This window comes from Seriola dumerili, unplaced genomic scaffold (genome assembly GCF_002260705.1).
Source record: "Seriola dumerili isolate Sdu_G_001 unplaced genomic scaffold, Sdu_1.0 BDQW01001845.1, whole genome shotgun sequence".
Lineage (NCBI taxonomy): Eukaryota > Metazoa > Chordata > Actinopteri > Carangiformes > Carangidae > Seriola > Seriola dumerili.
In genome coordinates, this window is record NW_019176100.1 from 986,121 (window position 1) to 1,006,439 (window position 20,319).

At 39.6% G+C, this 20,319-nt stretch overlaps 1 protein-coding gene across 2 annotated transcripts in view; it reads right to left on the reverse strand.

The window, feature by feature from the left end:
* Nucleotides 1-10,060: 10,060 nt before the first annotated feature.
* Nucleotides 10,061-20,319, reverse strand: part of LOC111239042 (zinc finger SWIM domain-containing protein 6) — a 40,951-nt gene continuing 30,692 nt past the window's right edge. Inside the window, exons 8-14 of one of the 2 annotated variants that reach the window (XM_022768812.1) lie at nucleotides 19,790-19,936; nucleotides 17,775-18,026; nucleotides 15,995-16,130; nucleotides 14,259-14,416; nucleotides 13,576-13,739; nucleotides 13,396-13,477; nucleotides 10,061-10,923 (exon numbers count right to left, since the gene is read on the reverse strand). In XM_022768812.1, coding sequence (XP_022624533.1) covers nucleotides 10,061-10,923; nucleotides 13,396-13,477; nucleotides 13,576-13,739; nucleotides 14,259-14,416; nucleotides 15,995-16,130; nucleotides 17,775-18,026; nucleotides 19,790-19,936 — 1,802 coding nt within the window. Of the gene's footprint in view, nucleotides 10,924-13,395; nucleotides 13,478-13,575; nucleotides 13,740-14,258; nucleotides 14,417-15,994; nucleotides 16,131-17,774; nucleotides 18,036-19,789; nucleotides 19,937-20,319 lie in introns of both variants that reach the window. The other variant, XM_022768811.1, reaches the window with a different exon arrangement.

Below are 20,319 nucleotides of genomic sequence, written 5' to 3' on the forward strand. Positions count from 1 at the left end.
TCATACAGCACAGAAACACAGAAAAAAAGCTCCTTTATGCTCCATAAAACATCAAACAACTGAAGAAATTGAATCAATTAATAACTACATCAGGAGAACAGATCTTAACATAATTACACTGCTTATTGAAATGGAAATCGCCAAAATAATTAGATGAATTGTGCTGGCGTTTCACCATATTCTCTCTCGCTGTGCTTCAGTAAGAAGGATTTTGTTGTGAAGAGGTGGCCTTTCAGGAAATATCTAATTGCTATTGGCTCTCTCGTTCACCGTGACATTTATGAAAACTTAATGGACAGCAATCGCTTCTGCTTGTGACATTTTGGATTCCCTTTAAAGCTGTGAATATGAAGGTTTTCTACTTTACGGGCCACGAGACTCAAAATGAAAATGACAACAGCTCCCACACTTTCTCGTTGGCACAGATGAAAGAGCGATGAGAGAAAAGAGAGTGACGTTGTTTTCATCCTGTAAGAAAAGGTCATAAATATGATGCATCCTGATGGAGACAAAAGGTCTTGTATGGTTTGACACGGAAATCTTTTCACAGGTTGTTGAACTCTGTAGGTAATTGAAATTATGAAATAATAAGCTGATGTTCCAGCTCTAGAAAAGATGCTGAGTTGTGATACGACTTGATAGAGATGCATGAAAAGACGTCAGATCCGCGGCACAGGCTCCGAATTTAACAGAATTTATTGGTCTTGTAAACCAGGACAGTTGCACCCCAACAAGATGAAGTTTTTTTGTCACTGTTGTATCTTTTAAATAGTTCTCCCAGCATGATTTTAATTTTTGTTTGTCCAAAATATGACAGTATCACTGATGCCATCACTTTTGATAATGGTTGATACCAGTGAATTACCGCATCAAAAAGGACAGTTAAGTGTTGTACATGAACAGATAATGGTACATAGGTAATGCTATGTTTAGGTCAGAATACCTCATTTTCGTATAATATATAATATGTACGGATGTATGGACTGATGTAATGTCTCAGAATCTGGCGGTACTTTTTCTTTAATTCAAAGTACCAGAAATAAACTACACAAAACTCTAGAGCCACACTGTTTATTCTGCAGCTAGGTTTCAAAAGCAAAAGAAAATGAATGTTATAGCCCTTTTCCGCTGCATGGTACCAGCTCAAAACCAACTCTTATAGTCTTCCATCAGGCAAAAGTTGTGGATAGTTGCGAACAAGTGAACTAAGGCGATACCAAATATGTGATGTGAAAACACTGCAGACTACTGGTTTGGCCAGAAAGAACTATCACTATTGCGTCATCGTTGGACGTTCTGAGCAAACTCGCCATTTTTAAACATCCAAGCGACTGCACACCACTCACGGTAGCCTGTTACATTTCTATTCGTTCTTGTTCTGCACCTTTACTACAGAAACCCACAAAACCAAGTCATGGTCAGTTGAGGTGCAGACATTTGTTATCCCTTTGATATCCTCCATTGTTCATGTGTGTCTCATTGAAGACACACATCAATCACAATAGCTTCTTGCGTCATTGCTATAGTAACGCCACATTGAGAGAGTACTGTCTGCAGTGAAAAAAGATGTTCCTGGCACCAAAAGCAAGTGCAGGTACAATGTAGTTGAGTTGGTACCATGTGGTGGAAAAAAAAAACGCTATTATTATTGATAATTCTCCAGTCAAGTTCATTTTAAGAGAAGAGCCCAAGTTAAAAAACGATGTTGAAAACACGATGGAAATGTCACAAGTTTGTGTCGTGTGATTTGGGGAACAGGGAGAGTAACCACGTTAAATATAAAGCTACAGCCAGCAGCCACCTGCAGCGCTTTGCTGCTTCCAGTCTTTGTGCTGAGCCACTGTAGCTTTATATATTTAAGGACATAGATGAGAGAGGTATTGATCTTTTAAAGCTTTTTATTGATCTTCTAAAGCTGGAATTACGCTTCTCTGGGCTGCATGTAAGCGAACGCACACAGGTGTTGTTCGGCCATGTTTGAATGAATGAGGATATACAGGACCACTAGGTAGCAGTGTCACATTTAGCAAATCACATTGTTAAAAAAAAGAAAAGAAGAAGAACAAATTGGCAAATTAAACTCAATTTCACCCTGATGACAATGTAAACAAACTTCTAGATCTCATTTGATTCTCGACAAGAAAGTGATTATGAAGCTGTTTCCCCAAATGTCAAACTATTCCTGTCAGGGACACAGTGTCTCAGTCTCTAAACTCAAACTCTATAACTTTATCTAATATGTATCACGGAGTGTGACAGGCAGATTTATGTCTGGTGTTGATGGAGGCAAAGGGAATCAGACAAAATGTCTTTCAAACGTCATGATGCCCCCCCACCCCCACCCCCACCCCCGCCCCACGACATCAGCATCTCTGCATGTGTGTGTGTGTTCACATGTTCTTACCAGCACCAGACAGCGCGTATAATTACCTAAGTTGGTGTGACAGTCATGGTGCATTAGTGATTGTGCATGCACCAACTGTGATGTGGATCAGAAACGAAGCAGCTGGAAACTGTGTGCGGACGGGAACACTGATGTTAACACATGTTTAAATCACTGTTTAGCTCATAAAGAGGCTGAATCACATGGTACCTACCTGCAAGCAGCACTGTTGGTAAACTAATTTGTTAAAAACAAACAAACAATGTCAGTAAAAACCTTTTTAAAGCCAATTGTTCTATTTGCATTCCTCTCTGCCTTGAAGCCACTGAGGGCTGTAATCTGACGGCAGATCAGTACTTAGGGGCCACTTGTGTTGCGGGGCAGGTGGACTGTTCTCCCTGCAGCCGCCCCATCATGCTTTCATTTGCATACCGGATCAGATTATCATTACATTATATATTCCAAGGACAGGCCTGAGCGTGATGGATGATTGGTGCAGTGTAGTAATCTTCACCAAGGTGCTTTGTCCAACCTCGTATTTCTGCCTCCAAACCCAGCAGCAGTGATCTACTGCTGTGCTGATCCAGGGTCAGACTCTCGGTTTACAGCTCCATTCAGAGATACCTTCAATTAATCTAAGATATCATGCACTGTTTTAAATTTCTTATAATCAATGATTTCTGTATATGTTTGTTGTAATGATCACACTCACGGGAAACAGTAGAGAAGTGGTTGAGTCTGGATTTAAAATCAACTTTTCCCACACAGTTTCCATTGTTTGATGTTTGACTGAAGCTCTTTTAATTATGTCACCTTGTTGCACCCTCCTCTGCAATGGTTTAGTGGTATCTGACTGGAGCATTGGCGCACAGCTGTTCATCTTGATGACCTCTCGATATTCACATAGCGGTAGCGAAGGGAAAGGTGCATTAGTTTGCATTTTCTTTTGCCGACTTTCTGGAAATTTGGTTACAATTACTGTTAAATTTGGATGCTTGAAAAAACACCAAAGCTTTTCCAAATATAAGATGCATAAAGTCTTAGAACATACAGTCATATACAGCTGTGCAAACATCTCAGGCACTAAAAGTAAAGTTCCTTCAATGACCACTAGAGTCTGGCTCCGAAAGTGAGTCAATCCACATAGACTCTAAAATGTCCAACTTTACAGCAGAAATAAACGTGATCACAGTCTGGTACAATGAATAGTACGACAGTGCGGCTCATACTTGTTAGTTGGATCAATTCATTGTTGTTTTTTTCTTTGATTTGTTGACAGTAAGAAAAATGTAGAACCTTTCTTTAATGTGGTATTATTGTGAAATATGATATATAACCTGTATAAAAAGCCACTTACAGCCATTAAAGGAAGTGAAAGAGGGCAGTGATAATAAGTTTCTGTTTTGTTGAGTGGTTAGTGAAGCAGAAAGATCTCTTAAAACTGTTAAATTAGAAAATGTCACCTACAACTAAATCTTATCTCACTGTTCTGCTCTCCTGGGACAAACCCTTTCTTTTTTTTTAGTTCCCATCACAGATGGATAATACAGAGTGGATGGCTTCACTAATATGGCAGCAGGAGTGGAATAACAGGCTGGTCCACACAGGATATGTGTGATTAAGGGTGATAAGATTTATCTGTGGTGCCAGTTACACAGATGGGGTTACAGAAATAAGCTGCTGCCTGGTTACAGGATGTGCTCCGATTGACGTTTTGGTGTGTGAGCTTCAGAAAATAGGCTGAAGTAGCAATAATGTCATCAGATACAACATCATGTGTATAAATATATAAATGCTTCTGTGTGGAGGCGTGTGAAAGACAGATAGATGATGGTGTGATATTGGAGATGTTCCAGTTGTTGGAGGCCATTTTAAAATGTGAATCTCCTGCTGAAGCTACAAGTCAGAGAACAGAGTGTTTGTGTTTGTTCTTGAACGTCGACTAAAACATGTTGGTGTAAGAGGAAACAACCCACTGAATGAATGACTGAAGTTTGGAGAAAAGGACTGAGACAAAATGAAGCTGACACGATGAAAACTGGAACTTATATTCTTTGGTGTAAATAATAATAATAATTATAAATAATAAATTGTTGTTAAAAAAAAAAGTTGATAGGCCTTAGAAACTTAATTATGAGCATTATAAGTGAAAAAATGAATGTGCCAAAAAAAAAAAATTAAGCTAGCCTGAGAGAGTCCTGATTAATAAAATGTACTATCTAACTAAATTATAATACAAAATGTTATAATTTAGTTAATTGTTTATCAGGTGACTTGAGTCACATGGTAAGAGGCTGAAAGCTCTGGACAGTTTCCAGTAAATGGACCTTGTGCGTAGAATTTCTTGTCAAATTAAATAATATTAATTTAGAATTAGAAATATTTATATGAGCCTCCTTGTGTGTGATGATTCACTTTAGATTTTTCTCATCAATACTCAATCATCAACATCTGGAATCTCAAAATGATTCAGTAGTTAATCTGGAAGTTGAATCTGCAGCCAAAAGAAAGAATGATGCGTAGAGACACAATCGTAGTGTGAAAACAAAGATGAAGTTGACGGAGTAGGGAGCTTCTATACGCCCAGAACTGGACATTAATTTAGTCAACTGAAGTCTATACTTCCCCGCAGTTGGACCACATTTCCATCATTTAATGGTCCTCTGTTTCCGAAACAAAACTTCCTTTTTTTAAGAGCTTCCTGTCCATATGGGTCCCTGTTTGCTGTTGACGAGAGACAGGAAGTAGATAAGGAAAGCTTAAAATTCCCAAATTATCTTGTGCAGGAAGTAAAATGAGAACTAAGAGAAATTATGACTTCCTCTTTGTGGGCACTAATCTGTGTGACTGTTCTCACAAAATCCTACATTAAAACCTTCGGATACATGTTTTTACCTCCAAATACAGTATATACACTGGTGAACAGACTCCTAACAAGCTATGTAATGAGGATTTATATTGAAAGCAACTCAAGAAACCAAATCTCCAATTTACTAATCACAATTTAGAGAAATGGACCAGAGTAAACTCCAGTCGCAGACCACACAAGGCCAGAATAACTGGATGTACCAAAAGAGAAAACTTTGACGTCTGAAACAAGCAGATTAGAGGAGAGAGTCTGCAGAAGCAGCTAAAGCTCCTCAACAAGATCAAACCAGGATCCAAATAATCCATTAACTTCTGTGGAGTCTCTGTCTTCACACATAAATAAATAAAAACTCCTGCGGTCATCCTCTCATATACATCAATGTACTTTCTTCTCCTCCCTTCTTTTTTTGACCCTGGTCGATTCGAATCAATAGACATGAAGATCTTGGTGAGAATGTAACAATAAGTGGCCTTAATCGAGCACCAGCAGTCTGGTCATTAACTATCCAGGCCTGTTGCCAAAGGAGGACATCGGAGTGTATATTATTATAATTATAGTTGTCTTGTTACACCCCAGCCTCCTGGTCCCTGTCACCCATAATATTAGTGTTGATCCGGTGTGTCAGAAGGTTTGGATTCAGACGGACTAAAATTTCGAATCCAGCTTTCAAGCAACAGTCTGGTTTTATCATGAGTGCCGACTCTGTGCCGCCAGTGTAGTTATTACTATTTCTTCTTAGCTCTGCTGTTTCTATATCGTCATAACGCCACCGTCCAGATGTGACTCACTGTATTGCATGAACACAAGGGCGTAGGTTTGAATATGTACGGTAGGGACATCTCCCTACCAATATCTGAGTGAACTCGTTCGCACTGTGTTTGGAGTGAAGTCACATTAGATCATTCCAATGTTTCCTCTAAGAGGTTACATCTCCAAGTCAACCGATTTAGGCATGCTATATTCTCTTTTGTTAGTCATTAGTTCATTTATATCATTTGCTTGTTTGTTTATATGAGTAACACTGTGGGTATTTGAGGTTATTTAGGTAGGTAGACAGATGTAGGACCAGCATGCACCTGGGTAAGCCTGTGGAGAGGCGGCAGGAAACATGACGCCTTTGTTCTTCTGTTTGTTATTTACTTGGATTGGATCCTGGTTTTGAGAAACCAAGTTACATAGTAGAACAAGAAATCTGACGAATGATGGATCAGTACACTAAAGTGAAGGGAAAATCTGTCCTGCCATGAATGCCTCATATTTCTCTTGGTTTCTCTCACGTTGCTTCATATGAGGCATTCAGAGGATCTGTTAACGACATTCAGTTATAATCAATCTACATTAATAATCAAATGTTACATGTCAGCACCATTAAGTTTTAATTGAATTCACAAAGCCATGTATATTTTCTTACACTGAAGTTGTTAAAAAGTTAATTAAAATAAAAAAGCAAATATCTTTGACCCTTAGATGACTGAGGAATTTTATTTTATTCTCCTATTATGGTGTAATTAATATTCAATTCATATCATTTGTGGACGTGTATCTTTACTTTCATTGCTTTCCAGATGATGGAAACACTATAAAAATCACTTTTCAGACTTATATTGAGAGATGTTTCACAGCCTATTTAAACTTATAATTATAAAGTTAAATAATAAATCAAAAGGTGTCAAATTCTCACACAGATTAAAGAAAAATAAAGTGGCTGAAAGAGCTTCAATAATAAAGAAACCAGATGTCATCCTGCTGTCAAAAAACTAATTTAATCAAAACAAAATGTTGATTCATCAACAAGTTTATAAAACAGTGATTTAGTTACATAAATAAATCAATCAGTGTATCAAATCTTAGTTTCAACTTCATGAGCATGTTGACATGGTTGTACAATCATTTACCTAACGCAATAAATAAAAGGGAGTAAAATCTGGTTTCTAAACAAAGAGGAGCTACTGACAGACTTTTAAAGAGACGACACTGAAAACAGATGAAATGAGCTTTTAAAGCACAGAAATACAGAGCCAAGTTCAGCAAAGAACGAAAAAAGACACCAACAGGTTGTAACCGAAGTCGGCTGGCGTATGAAAAAGGTTTGGTAGTTAGAACTCCCATTTGGTTATTTTAAAGCATTAAGACAAGGCAAGAAAGAAGGCTGTTCTCGTGTGAGGAATTCTAGAGAGAAATAAAAACAGTAGAAGAAGAGGAGAAATAAAATAATAATAAAAAAAAAAAAACACATAAAAAGTGTAAAGAAAAGTGGAACAGTCAAAACCTACAGTTTAGACCAACTTCCTGTAACGGTTTATTTAACCAGTTCTGTGTTCACCATTTATTATTCTGGAAATTTTCCTCCATAATTTCCTGCAACATAAGATGGATGTTTCCAAGAAAGTTTGTCCATTTCCCTTATCATTCGTACGTGTTGAGTTTATTATTGACATCCAGATACAGTTTAATGAGAGAAAGTGCTCATTTAAACCCCCAGTGAATATTTATTACTCTCAGTTTGTTTGCTGCTATCCTCTGATCAAAAGTCTCAAGGTTGTACTAGCTTAGCATTTAGAAATAACTGGATCACTTTAAATTTTACCGATAATTACTAACATATTATATGCTTCTTTCCAGGAAACATATTTATTATTTGGAAATGGCACCAAATTGCATAGGCCTTTCTTGGAGGTATCCTTGTAATTTACAGCTAAAAACAAGCTAATCTTCAGGAAATGATGAGGAAAATTTCCAGGAAAATTTGCTGGAAAACAAAAGGAACTCGTAAAATAAAGCCTTAGCCAACTTTCTGTCCTTCACAAAGTCGAGACATCAGCAGAGGAGGCGTGGACACTGAGCGTAAAACAGCTTCATTTTGTGAGCGAGTCACTGCAGGAGACGACGTGAAGAACATGGCAGCAGCTGCTCTGCCTCCACAGTCCTCTCTTTCTCTGACTTCTACCATCCTCAATACACTCCTGTGTTCAGGAGAATACACTCTTCCCGTCTTATGAGTGTCCAGTTTCTGCAGTTCATTACATGTCTGCAGAGCCAAACTTGCCTTTGTATGTACTACAGTTTGAACTGGCCCCTGATGCAAGGCGAACGTTTTGAAGTCCTTCTGATACGTTTTTTTTTTTCTTGTTTCAAAAACCAAAAGTACTGCAGCTTCAAGTATTGTGCCTTACATAGAATATTCTGTCATAAATTAGTTAACATATACATTTTTTTTTTCAATATTCAGACATATACTTTCATATATACAAGACAATAAAATGCTTTTCTCTTTTTTTGTCTGCTTTCTTTTTTTTTTTTTCTTTTTTTTCTTTTTTAGAGAAATCCCTGAGAATGTATGTTGACAGTTGCAAAGTTTCCACAAGAGCGAGCACTGTGACAGTTTGTCGTTGTGTTTCCGTGACAAATGCGTCTGTAAAATAAGCATATTGAACGTTTGAGACAACACTGCAAAGCCAAAAAAAAAAAAACAATCAGCCTGAAGATGGCCAGTAACCAGTAAAATAATTCTGATTGTGGATCTGGAGTTTTTACCTTTCACTCCGTTCAGCAGGCGGGGAGGCGAGGACTGGGTAAGGAGGGGGTGGGGGTGGGGGGGTAAAGCTGGATCCTTTAAAAAGAGGTACTCGTCACTTCAGATGGAGTTGCTCCGTTTGGTTTAAAGCCGTTTTGTTTTCTCTTTGAGGCTGTGAACGTTAGCTGAGGGACGTAGGAGGAGTGCAAGGTGGACATTTTGCCACTGGACAATACAGTATATACTCAGTGTAAAACTCTTACTCTCCTGCTTTCATACATGTAAAGGGAAACACACCAACTTCCACGAAATGACAGTTCTCTGCGTCTGCAAACGTAATGGTTTTATACACATCAAGACCAGGTGTTGCTTCTTTTTTTTTTTTTTCGATTTCAAAATTTACCCTAAAGCAGATTCATAACTAATTACTATTAACTTGGGCTGTCTAATTAGTTTTCCATCACTAAAATCAACCAAGGATCTGTCTGTGCTAATGCTGACACCAGTGCAGCTTGAATTAAATAGGAATTATTATTATTCCTATTATTATTTATTATCACATTAGATGAAAGACGCCTGCACCCTGACTCCAAGTCACAAACTTTATTAAAGGATCGAACCTAGTTGGAAATTTATCAGGTCAAAACTCTTCAAACTTAGATTTATTTTAAGTTGTAATGTCTTATCTGCTCAAATGTAAAATACAACACGTCTGCAGATTTTCTGAAGGGATTTCATAATTATGGGAAGGTATTGAGGTATGAAAAAATATCCATTTTAAGATGCTTTTTGTATATTTATTGATTTATATTCACATTTTCTGATGTATTGTTGATATTTTGATGAAATTCCTTTGTACTTCTACTCTTTGAGATTTAATCTTGCATTGTTAATTGCTTTGAAATATATATTGTGTTATATGTATGTTATCATATGGGTGTCGTATCCATTTTTAAGCATTGTGACCTTCTGCAAATCCGACTGGAAATCGAAACACTGCCTTTTTTTAAAAATAAGTTTTGTGGTTTGGAAGTTTGCAGGCGTAATTTTTTTCTCATTGATGCTGCTTTTTAAAATGGCCTCACACCTATACGTGATGTGCATATAATAACACCCCTTCAGTCCATTATCACATTTGACCCAGCAGTCCCAAATCATAGGAATAAGATTTGTGTGAATTGTTTTAAGTGGATTTTCACTTCAAGTTAGAAAGGATAAAAACAAGAGACTCAAGTAAAAAAAAAAGAAAAAAAAGAAAAAAAAAAAAGGGGCAGTTTGGTCTTTTGATACTCTTTCAACCGAATCTCTCTCGAACGAGCATCATGAGTTTCTTCTTGCCCTTGTATATCTGTTTCAGGTTGTCTATGAACTGTGTGAACTGGATGTGTCCGTCGTGCGCCATGAGAAACGTCTCTCTGGCTTTGCTAAGGAACTCGATGAACTCGCTGTAGTGGCGTGGGCTGATGTGCGTCAGCCGAGAGTGCGTCGTGTTGATGTAGGCCCCGATCGTGGCGTCCAGTAGCTGCCTGAGTGGAGCCTTGTCCAGAGACATCAGCTTCCCAGAGTTTCTGCGACTGTGCAGCGCCACCATGCCCGGCGTCGTTAACGTGCACCGCCGCAAAATGTCCGACAAGACAGTAGCGCACTTCACGCTCTTCACCACCAGGGGGATGACAGCTGCCAGTTCGTTTTTCCCCAACGAGTGGCTGAGCGCACAAGCCCAGAGCACGTCATTGATGGCCGGGTGTGTGTCTTGGTTGTAGCTGAGGTTCAGGTGAGTCATGGCTAATGTTGCTAGTTTGTACGCCCTCATAGGATAACCGCGGTGCTCCATGTAGCGTGCTATTGTAAACAGCTGTGTGTAGTTCATTCCTGTGGCGGCTGCATCCAGTACAATCTGATAGGCTGTCTCGAAGGCAATGTGGTCCTTCTCGCAGAGCGTCAGCGCTGACAGGGCACAGTTTTGGGGGTCCTTCATGGCACACTGCAGGGCCAGGGTGCGGGCGGAGTTGGCCAGGTTCTCTTGCTGGTGGCAGTCCAAATGCAGGCGGACGATGGTGCTGTTGGACATGACTGTGCTCGCCACGACACTGGTGGCTTCGGTGGGGGTGAAGAGGGTGAACCAGCTCTGCATGATGCTGTCCAGTGCAAACACACCTAGACAGAAAGGAGAAGAAATCTTAGTAAAGATTTAAATCTGGATGGAAAAGTCTTCTGCCTGTTTTAGAGTTCATTTGGTGTTCCCCAAGGCTCAATCTTAGGTCCCCTACTCTTTACATTTTATATGCTTTGTACTACGTGCTGTTTTGACAAAAATATGATATTCTCCTTCACTCTGGGTATTACATGGCCTTAACATTATACAAAATAAACCCTGGTTAAACAAAAAGGTCCAGTGATATTCTGTATTTTTCTTAGGGTTAACAAATCCCATGAAAAGACCGAAACCAACAGTAAGTGGGTGTTTCCATCCACCTGTTTTTATGGGCATTTTACACATAAAAAAATAAAGTGGTAATATTGAATTCCAAATATTACACGTATATACTGTATATATATATATATATAACAGTGGTGCTTTATTTATCCTAAAATCCCAATCCCACCATCCTGCTGGCCCAGACACTCACCAAATATGGATTAATACAACACTAAAAAAATATAGTCCAGCAAATGCACCATGTACTCCCGTTTGAGTAATGATTACAAAAACTAGAGTACCAAGCTGTTTTAGGAAATCACTTTCTTTAAAAATTGAATTCTATATTTGTAAGCTATTTTGATTTTAAAGTTTGAGATCTCTGAGTGCCACAGGCAGAAAGAAATTATCGAGAGATGGACTAACACGTTGATGGCTTTGGCATTTTCATGGAATTTGTTGACAAGAACAAAAATATAAAATGTCACCAGCCTTGTCCTTTAAATCCTGCAGTCTAGATAATATAAAACAGTTAAAATGACAATTATTTCCTTCTGGCAAAATTATAACGCTCTTTTTAGAGATTAAAAATCCAACTGCCACATGAATGTACAGATCAAATTACTAAAAATCCCTATTTTCAACCTGAACCTCTATAAAATCAGAATATTTTTCCATCTCCAGGGTACGTCAAACAAAATGTGTTGCCAGTTTTACAAAGGCTTTTTACCTTTTAATTCAATACTCTATTTCTAATGCTGTGACATTATACGGCCTGGCCCCACTCTACATCACCAACTGGCATGTTCTCAATGAATCCATTCAAACTCTGCTCACAGAAACAGGGACTCCTTTTCACTCCCTCTACATTCACAAGAAATCATCAGGGAGGAGGGTTTTCCCCTCTGGACCCAGCTTCCTGTCCACTTCAGGGAAATCAGCCGCTGGGTTTCAGTATTCAGGTCCAAACATAAGGCCCACTTAATCAGCCCCGAGCCCACAATCTTCCATAATTACTACGCTGCCAGTCATTCCTCCCCTCCTGCTGAGAGGCCTTCGAAATCCACTTTTAAGGTCTTTTGAAGACAGACCTGGTATTTCTCAAAAATCTGTAACATCTCAAGGCGTATACAGGGACACATCACATCATGGATACGTACATCTTTCCAAGTTATTTGAAACTGACATTTGTTAACATTTGCTAACAGTAGGCCTGTCGAGCTTTGGATTTCCCTGCATGTTGAAGCCGTGTTCATATTCAGAAACTCAAGAACCTGGATAGTTTTTACTTTAATCACCAATAATGAATGGATTAAACAGAGTGTTTGTCTGCTCTGATGTGAGCCGCAGCCATTAGACAAGCTCCTCTAACTAGCTAAATATAAATGTGTTTCCATCCACCTATTATTATGAGTATTTTGTTGAGTGAAAATGCTGAAAATATCAAAAAAGCTTTTTAGTTTTTGAGGCAAAATTGTGTAACTCTCACTGAACAAACTCCTAATATTTAAATAAAAGTCACGTACATTTTCTTTTGGACAATTTTTCTGGAAATTCGTTGAAATTTGCACCAAATTTGGACAGTAAACCTGTGTTTTTTGACTATTAACAGTAACCTAGCTTTACTTCCAAAGCGTATATTATGATTTATTGAGCTTGGGTCACAGGTTATGTTAGAAAAAGCCGTTACAGTTAAACGTTAGCGGCCCTGTCCTGTTCTTTACTTGATTTGGGGAAGTTTATGCACCAATAACCCCAGACTAACTCGTTACCCGAGATAACATTGTGTTTGTCAAACTCAGACAGACATGAAGACCTCATCATCCTAAAAGCCTTCTGTCTCTGAAAACATGAACAGTAAAGCATGAAACTAACCTTTATGTTGCTTGTCAGAGTATGTATTTCTGTAGTTACCATCCACACTGATTTATTTTAGAACAAAATCACATTTAATTGCCTTCGCATTTATGCTATGCTAAAATACTTGGGCTAACTAGCTCTAAACTGCAGTACAAGAACAGTGCTGCTCATTGGTTTTCTATATGTATCATTAACTGTTGAGGACACTAACATTTTTCTGGGATTTGATCGTCGGCTAGAAAGGAAAATTCAGGAATAGTTGCTTCAGAAATTTCCAGTGGTAAATAATCTGCCACTGTTATTACTGTAAACTGTGTGAGGTTATTTTCTTGTGGGAAAAACAAACTCACCAACTTCAGTAGCACAAGTGACGAGCCATCGCACCATCTCTCTCCTCCGCCAGTTCAAAGTCGAGAGGGTCATTCTCATCACCTGTAGGAAACAAGATATTAGCTCAGAGTCTGCATGATACGAAGTGTGTGTGTGTGTGTGTGTGTATATATGTGTTTGTGTGTGTTTGTGTTGCTCACCTGGAGGCCCAGCTCCAGGGAGACTTTGAGCAGCGTGATGTCCGGCAGGCTGTCCATGAGAGTGGCGATTTTGAAGGCATCCTGGGCCAGTTTGAAGATGTGGGATGAGGAGTGGATGTTCTTCTGGATGGACTCTAACACTGTTTGTAGCTTATGAGCATCGCCTGAGAGCACAACAAACAGATACAGACATTATACAGATATTCTTACTTGCCTGTAACATTACTAATGGATTAGTGCATCGCTGCCATCTTGTCAAAAAAATTAGTGCTTATTTTCTCATATTATAAAACTGTTCTTATTTCAAAAGGATCCTTGTCATGTTACAATGAGACATTTTCCATTTAATAATAACATTTTTCTGATTAATATATACCAAATTATACAACTCTTTTTTTGATAAAACTACAGTGGCAGACAAGGGCAAATGCGCTGCAACGGCCCAAAATAGAAACAAGTTGCAATTTCATAAACGATGCAGATTCAAAAACACATACGAAAATACCAAACAAATACAACAACGGCAACGTGCTGCAAATGAAAAACACACAAACCCCAAAAACAAATGGGACAGAAAAAAGCGCTGCATATTCAGACAACACAACGGAAGTGCTCCAGGCCTCTAGGGGGAGCGCTAAGTGGAACACCTTGACGTACGTGTGTGTGTGTGTGTGTGTTGGTACCTTTAGCAGCAGTGAGCATGGTGGAGGCCAGTTCACACTGTTGGGTCTCTATGTGGCTGAGAGTGAACCAGCGAGGGTAGCGGTTGGGCACCACTGACACTATATGGTGAGGCCGGGACAAGTCACCGGAGGGGGCCGTGGACTCCAGGACCGGCAACCTGAGCACAGAGGGAAAAAAAAAAACTTTATTAGACGCAGAAAGAAAAGACGTAAACACACAGGAACTGATCCGTCTACTCAGAGGAAGATCTCATGGAGGTGAAGAAGTTATTAGAGAGCAACGCTCCAGTTATAGAATCAATCAATAGTTTTCCTTTGCATGTCTGCCCACATAAACTCAGGTGGAGCTTCGCCTCAGGCCACAATAAAGACGGGTTTAAAAATAACAGCTCAGCTCCTTTTTTTCCTCCTCAAAACACACTCCTGATGCATCCAGTTATAACTGCTGTGATAAAGAGTTTCATATTCCTCCTTTGTAATTCAAGTCTGGAATTAAAAAAAAATGTAAAGATTTACATATAAAAAAATCAAAGGCGAGAGGAAATAGATTTTCCTGTGGCGGTCAGAGAGGAAAGCAACAGCATGTATTTATTATTCACACATTTTATAAAACTCGTTTTCTGCACTGTTGAATTATTTAGTGAATATTCCAGCAAAAGGAGGTTTTGTCATTAAACAGTGGCCCAGATAGCTTCCAAACTCTCTCCTGCTCCATGTCAGGAGAGCACAGAGAGCAGGAGGTGGATGACAACTCTCTGGCATCTTTAAATTTCTCTAATCAATCATTTTCAAACGTCAATACAGCTGATCTCATCACGCTGTGACTGGTCAGCTTAAGAGGAATTTGGAACATATGGATCAGTATCTGCTAAAACAATCTATCAATACTCAGTCGTTTCTTTACTGAGCTCTGCGGTGTTCTGTGGTGTTGCTGCTCTCCTGTACAACACTCAGGCCACACGGTGCAGCATTTCACTGCATATCAGAGTGTGTGGGAGTGTGTGTGTGTGTGTGTGTGTGTGTGTGTGTGTGTGTGTGTGTGCATGTGAGAGATTATTTGTCCACACTGGGGACTGACTAAGTTCAGACAGAGGTTGCATGTGTTTGCAAAGCTACAACGCTAATTATCATTAGCAAAGAGCAGCGTGCAAAGCATTCTGGTAGCAGCTGCTTCTTCTGAGAGTAACTTGATAACAGGCCAAAATAAAACTTGTCTGTTAGCAGGTTTGTGTTGCTCTCTGTGGAAGACGCTGCACTCTGTAACACCACTGAACGATCCAGTGTTTTTGTAGTTCCAACAACTACAACAGAGTGAGACATCTTCTCTCTAGTGAATGACTTGACATAATAATCAGCAGTTGAACTCGCACATCAATAATTGAAGATTATAAACTTAATAATTCTTGGATTTTTTAAGCCGGAGCTCCAGTATTTGGATCGAGTAGCTCATGCTGCAGCTGTTATTTCAACGTCAACTGTCAACACCAATCAGATTCATATTAAAGTAAATGTAAGCATCGGATCAGGTTTGGATTTTGGCAGATCCCCAATATTAAAGGACATCTCAAGTGTTTCTCTTGCTCACTGTGGACGGATATCTCTAATCGTTGACACCAATCGTTTTCTCACATAAAAAACAGTGTTGTAAGAATTAGCAGGTGAAACGTCGACATAATCTTGGGTCTTCTTAGACAGACAAGTGAGGTGGGTGTGGTTTATTTTTTATTTTTTCTTACCTCATGGCCCTCAGTGCAATTTTGTACGCCAGTTCGGCGTCGTGAGGTAGCAGCGAGGTGAAGAGATACTTGGCAAAAGTGTGCATGGGGACGCTTTCTCTGTAGAGTAATTCTCCCAGACCACTGTAAGGACCAGCTGCAGGAAACGGGGACACAACACAGAGATCAGTTCGGTCTGTGCACAGAGATGTGCAGCATGACGGTTCACATATGACTGGACTGTGGCCTTGTGGACCAGATATTTCCCTGCCTGAGACGTCAACAAGTTTTGATACCGCTGATCAAACGCGCAGAGCACAGAGAGTATGACTCAGCTTTGTATCAGTATGACGACGACTTTTGTTAGTCAAACACCAAAAGACTTTTGTCTAAGCCTGAAATAACATGAATTTGCACGTAGTGCAAGAGGGAAACTACAAGAATCACAGAACAGTTTGAAGGTTGACGGGTTCTAAGAAAATGCATTAAGATGGACCCAGCCTTTATTTCTCTGTACAGTTTGTTTGTCTTTGTACTTTAGTCAGAGCGAAACATGAAAAAGAATGAATGGCTAAAATTTCTTATATTATTTTCATAATTTTCAGTAAGTCAGTTAAATGAAAGCAGAGTTATTTGTGTGTAAAGATACAAACTTTTTAAAGTTCATTCTACATTTTTTTTCTTTGATATGAAGAGTTCATCTCTCTCGAGAGACTTTCTGACTTCTCTACCCTGTCTGCAGCTCTCATACGGGATTAGTTTTGTCTGTCGGATAACAAACCAGCCAATAATAATTGCAATCCATAATTAATATCAGCCCAAAGTGAAAATGTGAAATGCAAAACAAACATCTCGTGCATCTAAAATGCCAGGTTTAGTGTAACTGTGTTGCCTTTATTTGGTTTGACTCAGTGTTTCAGATCTTGGTCTTTACTGTAAATTGTCAAATAATCCAACACCTGTACTTGTGCACTCTGCCGCAAACCCACAGGTTACTACTTCAGATGTAAGTCTTTTACAGTGGGTCACAAATATATATACAGACATGTAAAATGGTGCATTCGTTCAAACCATTTGCTTTAATGACACAGAGTGAGCAGATGCCACATGCCTTGAACCATGATGAGCCACATCTTACACACACACACACCCACACCAGACACACGCATTCATCTGCACTACATCAGCAAGTACAAACAGTCAGAGTCTAAACACAGAACACACAAGTACACGGAGTTAAAACAACAGCACACACAAAGAGCTGGTTTGCGGTTACGGGTGTGAAAATGTGTCACTACTGGATTCGCTGAGGGGTTTAACATTTTTTCACTTTCTTACTGAGAGTTATATCAGAAGATCGATACCCTCATGTCCGTACAGTAAATATGAAGCGGGAGCCAGAAGCTGGTTAGCTTAGCTTAGCATAAAGAGTGGATACAGGGGGAAACAACTAGCCTGGTTCCACCTACCAACATCTCCAAGCTTTATTAATCAACACGTTATATTTTGTTAGTGTAATCTGTGGCGGTTTCTGAGCAAAAATACCAAACATTTGCTGATTTCATCCTTTCAAAATGTGAGCGTTTAAAGTTTTCTCATTGTCGTACACAGTGGTAATGTGAATATATTTGGGTTCTGGACAGTTGGTCGGACAAAACAAGACATTTGCTAATGGGTCCAAGGTGACACCTTAAATTTGTTATTTTGTCTCGACAACACAAAACCCCAAAATATTCTGTTTACTATCATATACAAGACAAAGAAAAGCAGCAAATCTTCACCATGTTTGAGTCTCACTCACCCTCTAGCAGGAAAACCGCTTGCTTCCGGAAGATCTTCACCAACGAGTCGCTCAGATCGACTTCTTGGAGCTTGGCCAACAGCTGCTCTTCGTTGCGACACACTTTCTCCTGTGCGTAAAGGCCGTCGGGCATCACCCTCTGCTGCCCCAGGCCAATCAGAGCCGTCTCCACGGCCAGCGACACGAACGACTCTCCTTCCTCCAGGAAACGCTGCGCGGGGGAAACAGGATGCTCCGTCTTCCTACCTGAAGCTAGCGAGCCTAGGGGGGGGGGTGAAGCAGAGAGGGGGAGGGAGACAGGATGAGAGGTGGACATGGGATTTTTTGGATCTGGTTACCAGGATTCCTTGAGTTCTGTGGCCAACGACTTTAGTCTTTAGTCTCCTTCTCTGACTCTGCAAGTATCAGTAAAGAAGAAAAAAAAAGTTTGATAACAATTTTATTGAATCTGAATTCTTCTGATCTTCCCTTATCAAATCTTTTTAAGGAGTTTGTTGGTGAAGATGTGTCCAAACAAACGACTTAAAAAGGATTCGATAAAGAATTCAGAAAGATCCAGATTTGATGAAGCTGATTCAGAATTGTATTGAGATTTGATAAAATGCCGTTGAACCCCAGCCGCAGTGTGAGTGACGACTCGGGGAGGAGAACGCTCCCTTTGGGCTGTTGACTGAGCTGAGTATTGATAGATCTATTGATCTATTTGTTCATTTTCGCGTTCCTTTTTCAGAGTGTGTGTTCTCCTGAGGACTGTAATCATGTGTTTTAATGGCTTAATGATGTCTTGGCAGACCTCACAGTTCATCCCAGGAGGGTTGACAGTCCCTAATGAATACACACACACACACACGCACGCACATGCACAGATATAAATAGCAGAGCTTTAAGTGAAATCTTTGAAGACTTCGTCCATCCAGCGGCTTCAACATGTCACTTCACCTACTTTCCAGGAGAAACAAACAGTGAGTGAGAGCTGACGCGTCCTCTCAGGCTGGAGTGTGTTGAAATTCGTCTTGCTGAGCTCCCTGCATAATTAATACATTTTAATTGGAGTGTTTTTCCTGCCGCATTTCTTATTCATGAGCTGTTATTGGAGGATGACTGCAGGCCAATCAGCGCGCTCGTGTCATCACTGCTGATTGCAAGCTGAGGGCCTGCAGCTCCAACAGGAAGACGCAATCACTGCAGTGTAAATGTGTGAGGCAGGAGAACGTGTTTGTGTTCTGTATCTGCAGCACTGAGCTGCTACTTGGTGCATTCACTACAGTTCTGTGCTTTAGTTTCGTTTTGAGGTATTTTGAGTATTTCTGTTTGCTGCTACTTTATGCTTCGACTTTTCACTGCACTACATTAACCTGACGGCTTTAATTACTTGTCAAATTAAGATTTTATACAATGAAATGCATTATTAATGACTAAACTAGTGGTTCTTAACCTTCTTGGCTTGTGACTCCTTCAAAAAAAAAAAATCTAACTCCTTCTCACATTTTAGATGCCTGAGTTCAACGTCTTCTTTCCTCTCCAATTAACCACCTCATGACCCCTCAGATTTGTCTGGTGACCATCTGAAAGGGCCCGCCCCTGAGGTTGGGAACCACTGGACAAAAACAATAACTGCATATAAAGCAGCAGCTACAACATATATAATTATTGTACATCAGTCAAATCCCTTTTTTCTGCATTGCGAGTACTTTTTCTTTGATACTTTAAAGTACATTTTGCAGATAAACGCCAACAACCTTTATGTCCTCAACTCCCTTTGACTGAACCTTAATTACTCATTAACCATCTTGTCCTCCTTCTTTGTATTTATGTTTCTAACATTTTAAGTTTCTTTAAAAAGGCTTATATTCTTTTATTTTGTATTTTAATGTTTTTATGCTGTTTTTCTTTCTTTTTTTAAATATTTTACTACATTGTGTGAAGCTCTTTGAATTGTTTTTCTGTATGAAATATACCACATAAATAAACTCTCCCTGCCTAAATAAAGGATCTGAGTGTGTATCAGTGTGTACCTGAGAAGTCGAGCAGGACCGTGGCCCCGTCCTCGCCGGCCTGACCCGTCTCCATCAGGGTGCTGAACAGTGTGCCGATGGGGTCCAGAGGGTGGCCCACCCAACCCTCCAGGTTGGTAACTGATGTTATGCCTTTATGGAGCAGCTCTGCAGTAACACATGCACACACAGACTGTTAATGAGCTGTTTACACTCTGGTGGTGTTACAACGGTGTTACACTGAAACGCTGAGTGTAGGGAGACAACGCAGAAAATGAAAATAAGTGCATACTTGTATTTAAAGCTCCTAAAAGCTCATACATGTGTTTTTAGAGTATTTTTATGTCTTACAACATGTCTGGATGAGATCTTTAAAAGGCGGAGCTACTGATACAGAAGATAATACAGAAATGGTTAATGAAGATTATGAACCAAAAAACATTTGTAGTTTTGTAAAACGAGCCTGGGCTAGCTGGTTAGCATGCTAACTTCAGTAGATGAAAAGGAGCGATAGAAATAGAAGCAAAACAAGGGGGTTGCTAGCTGGAGAC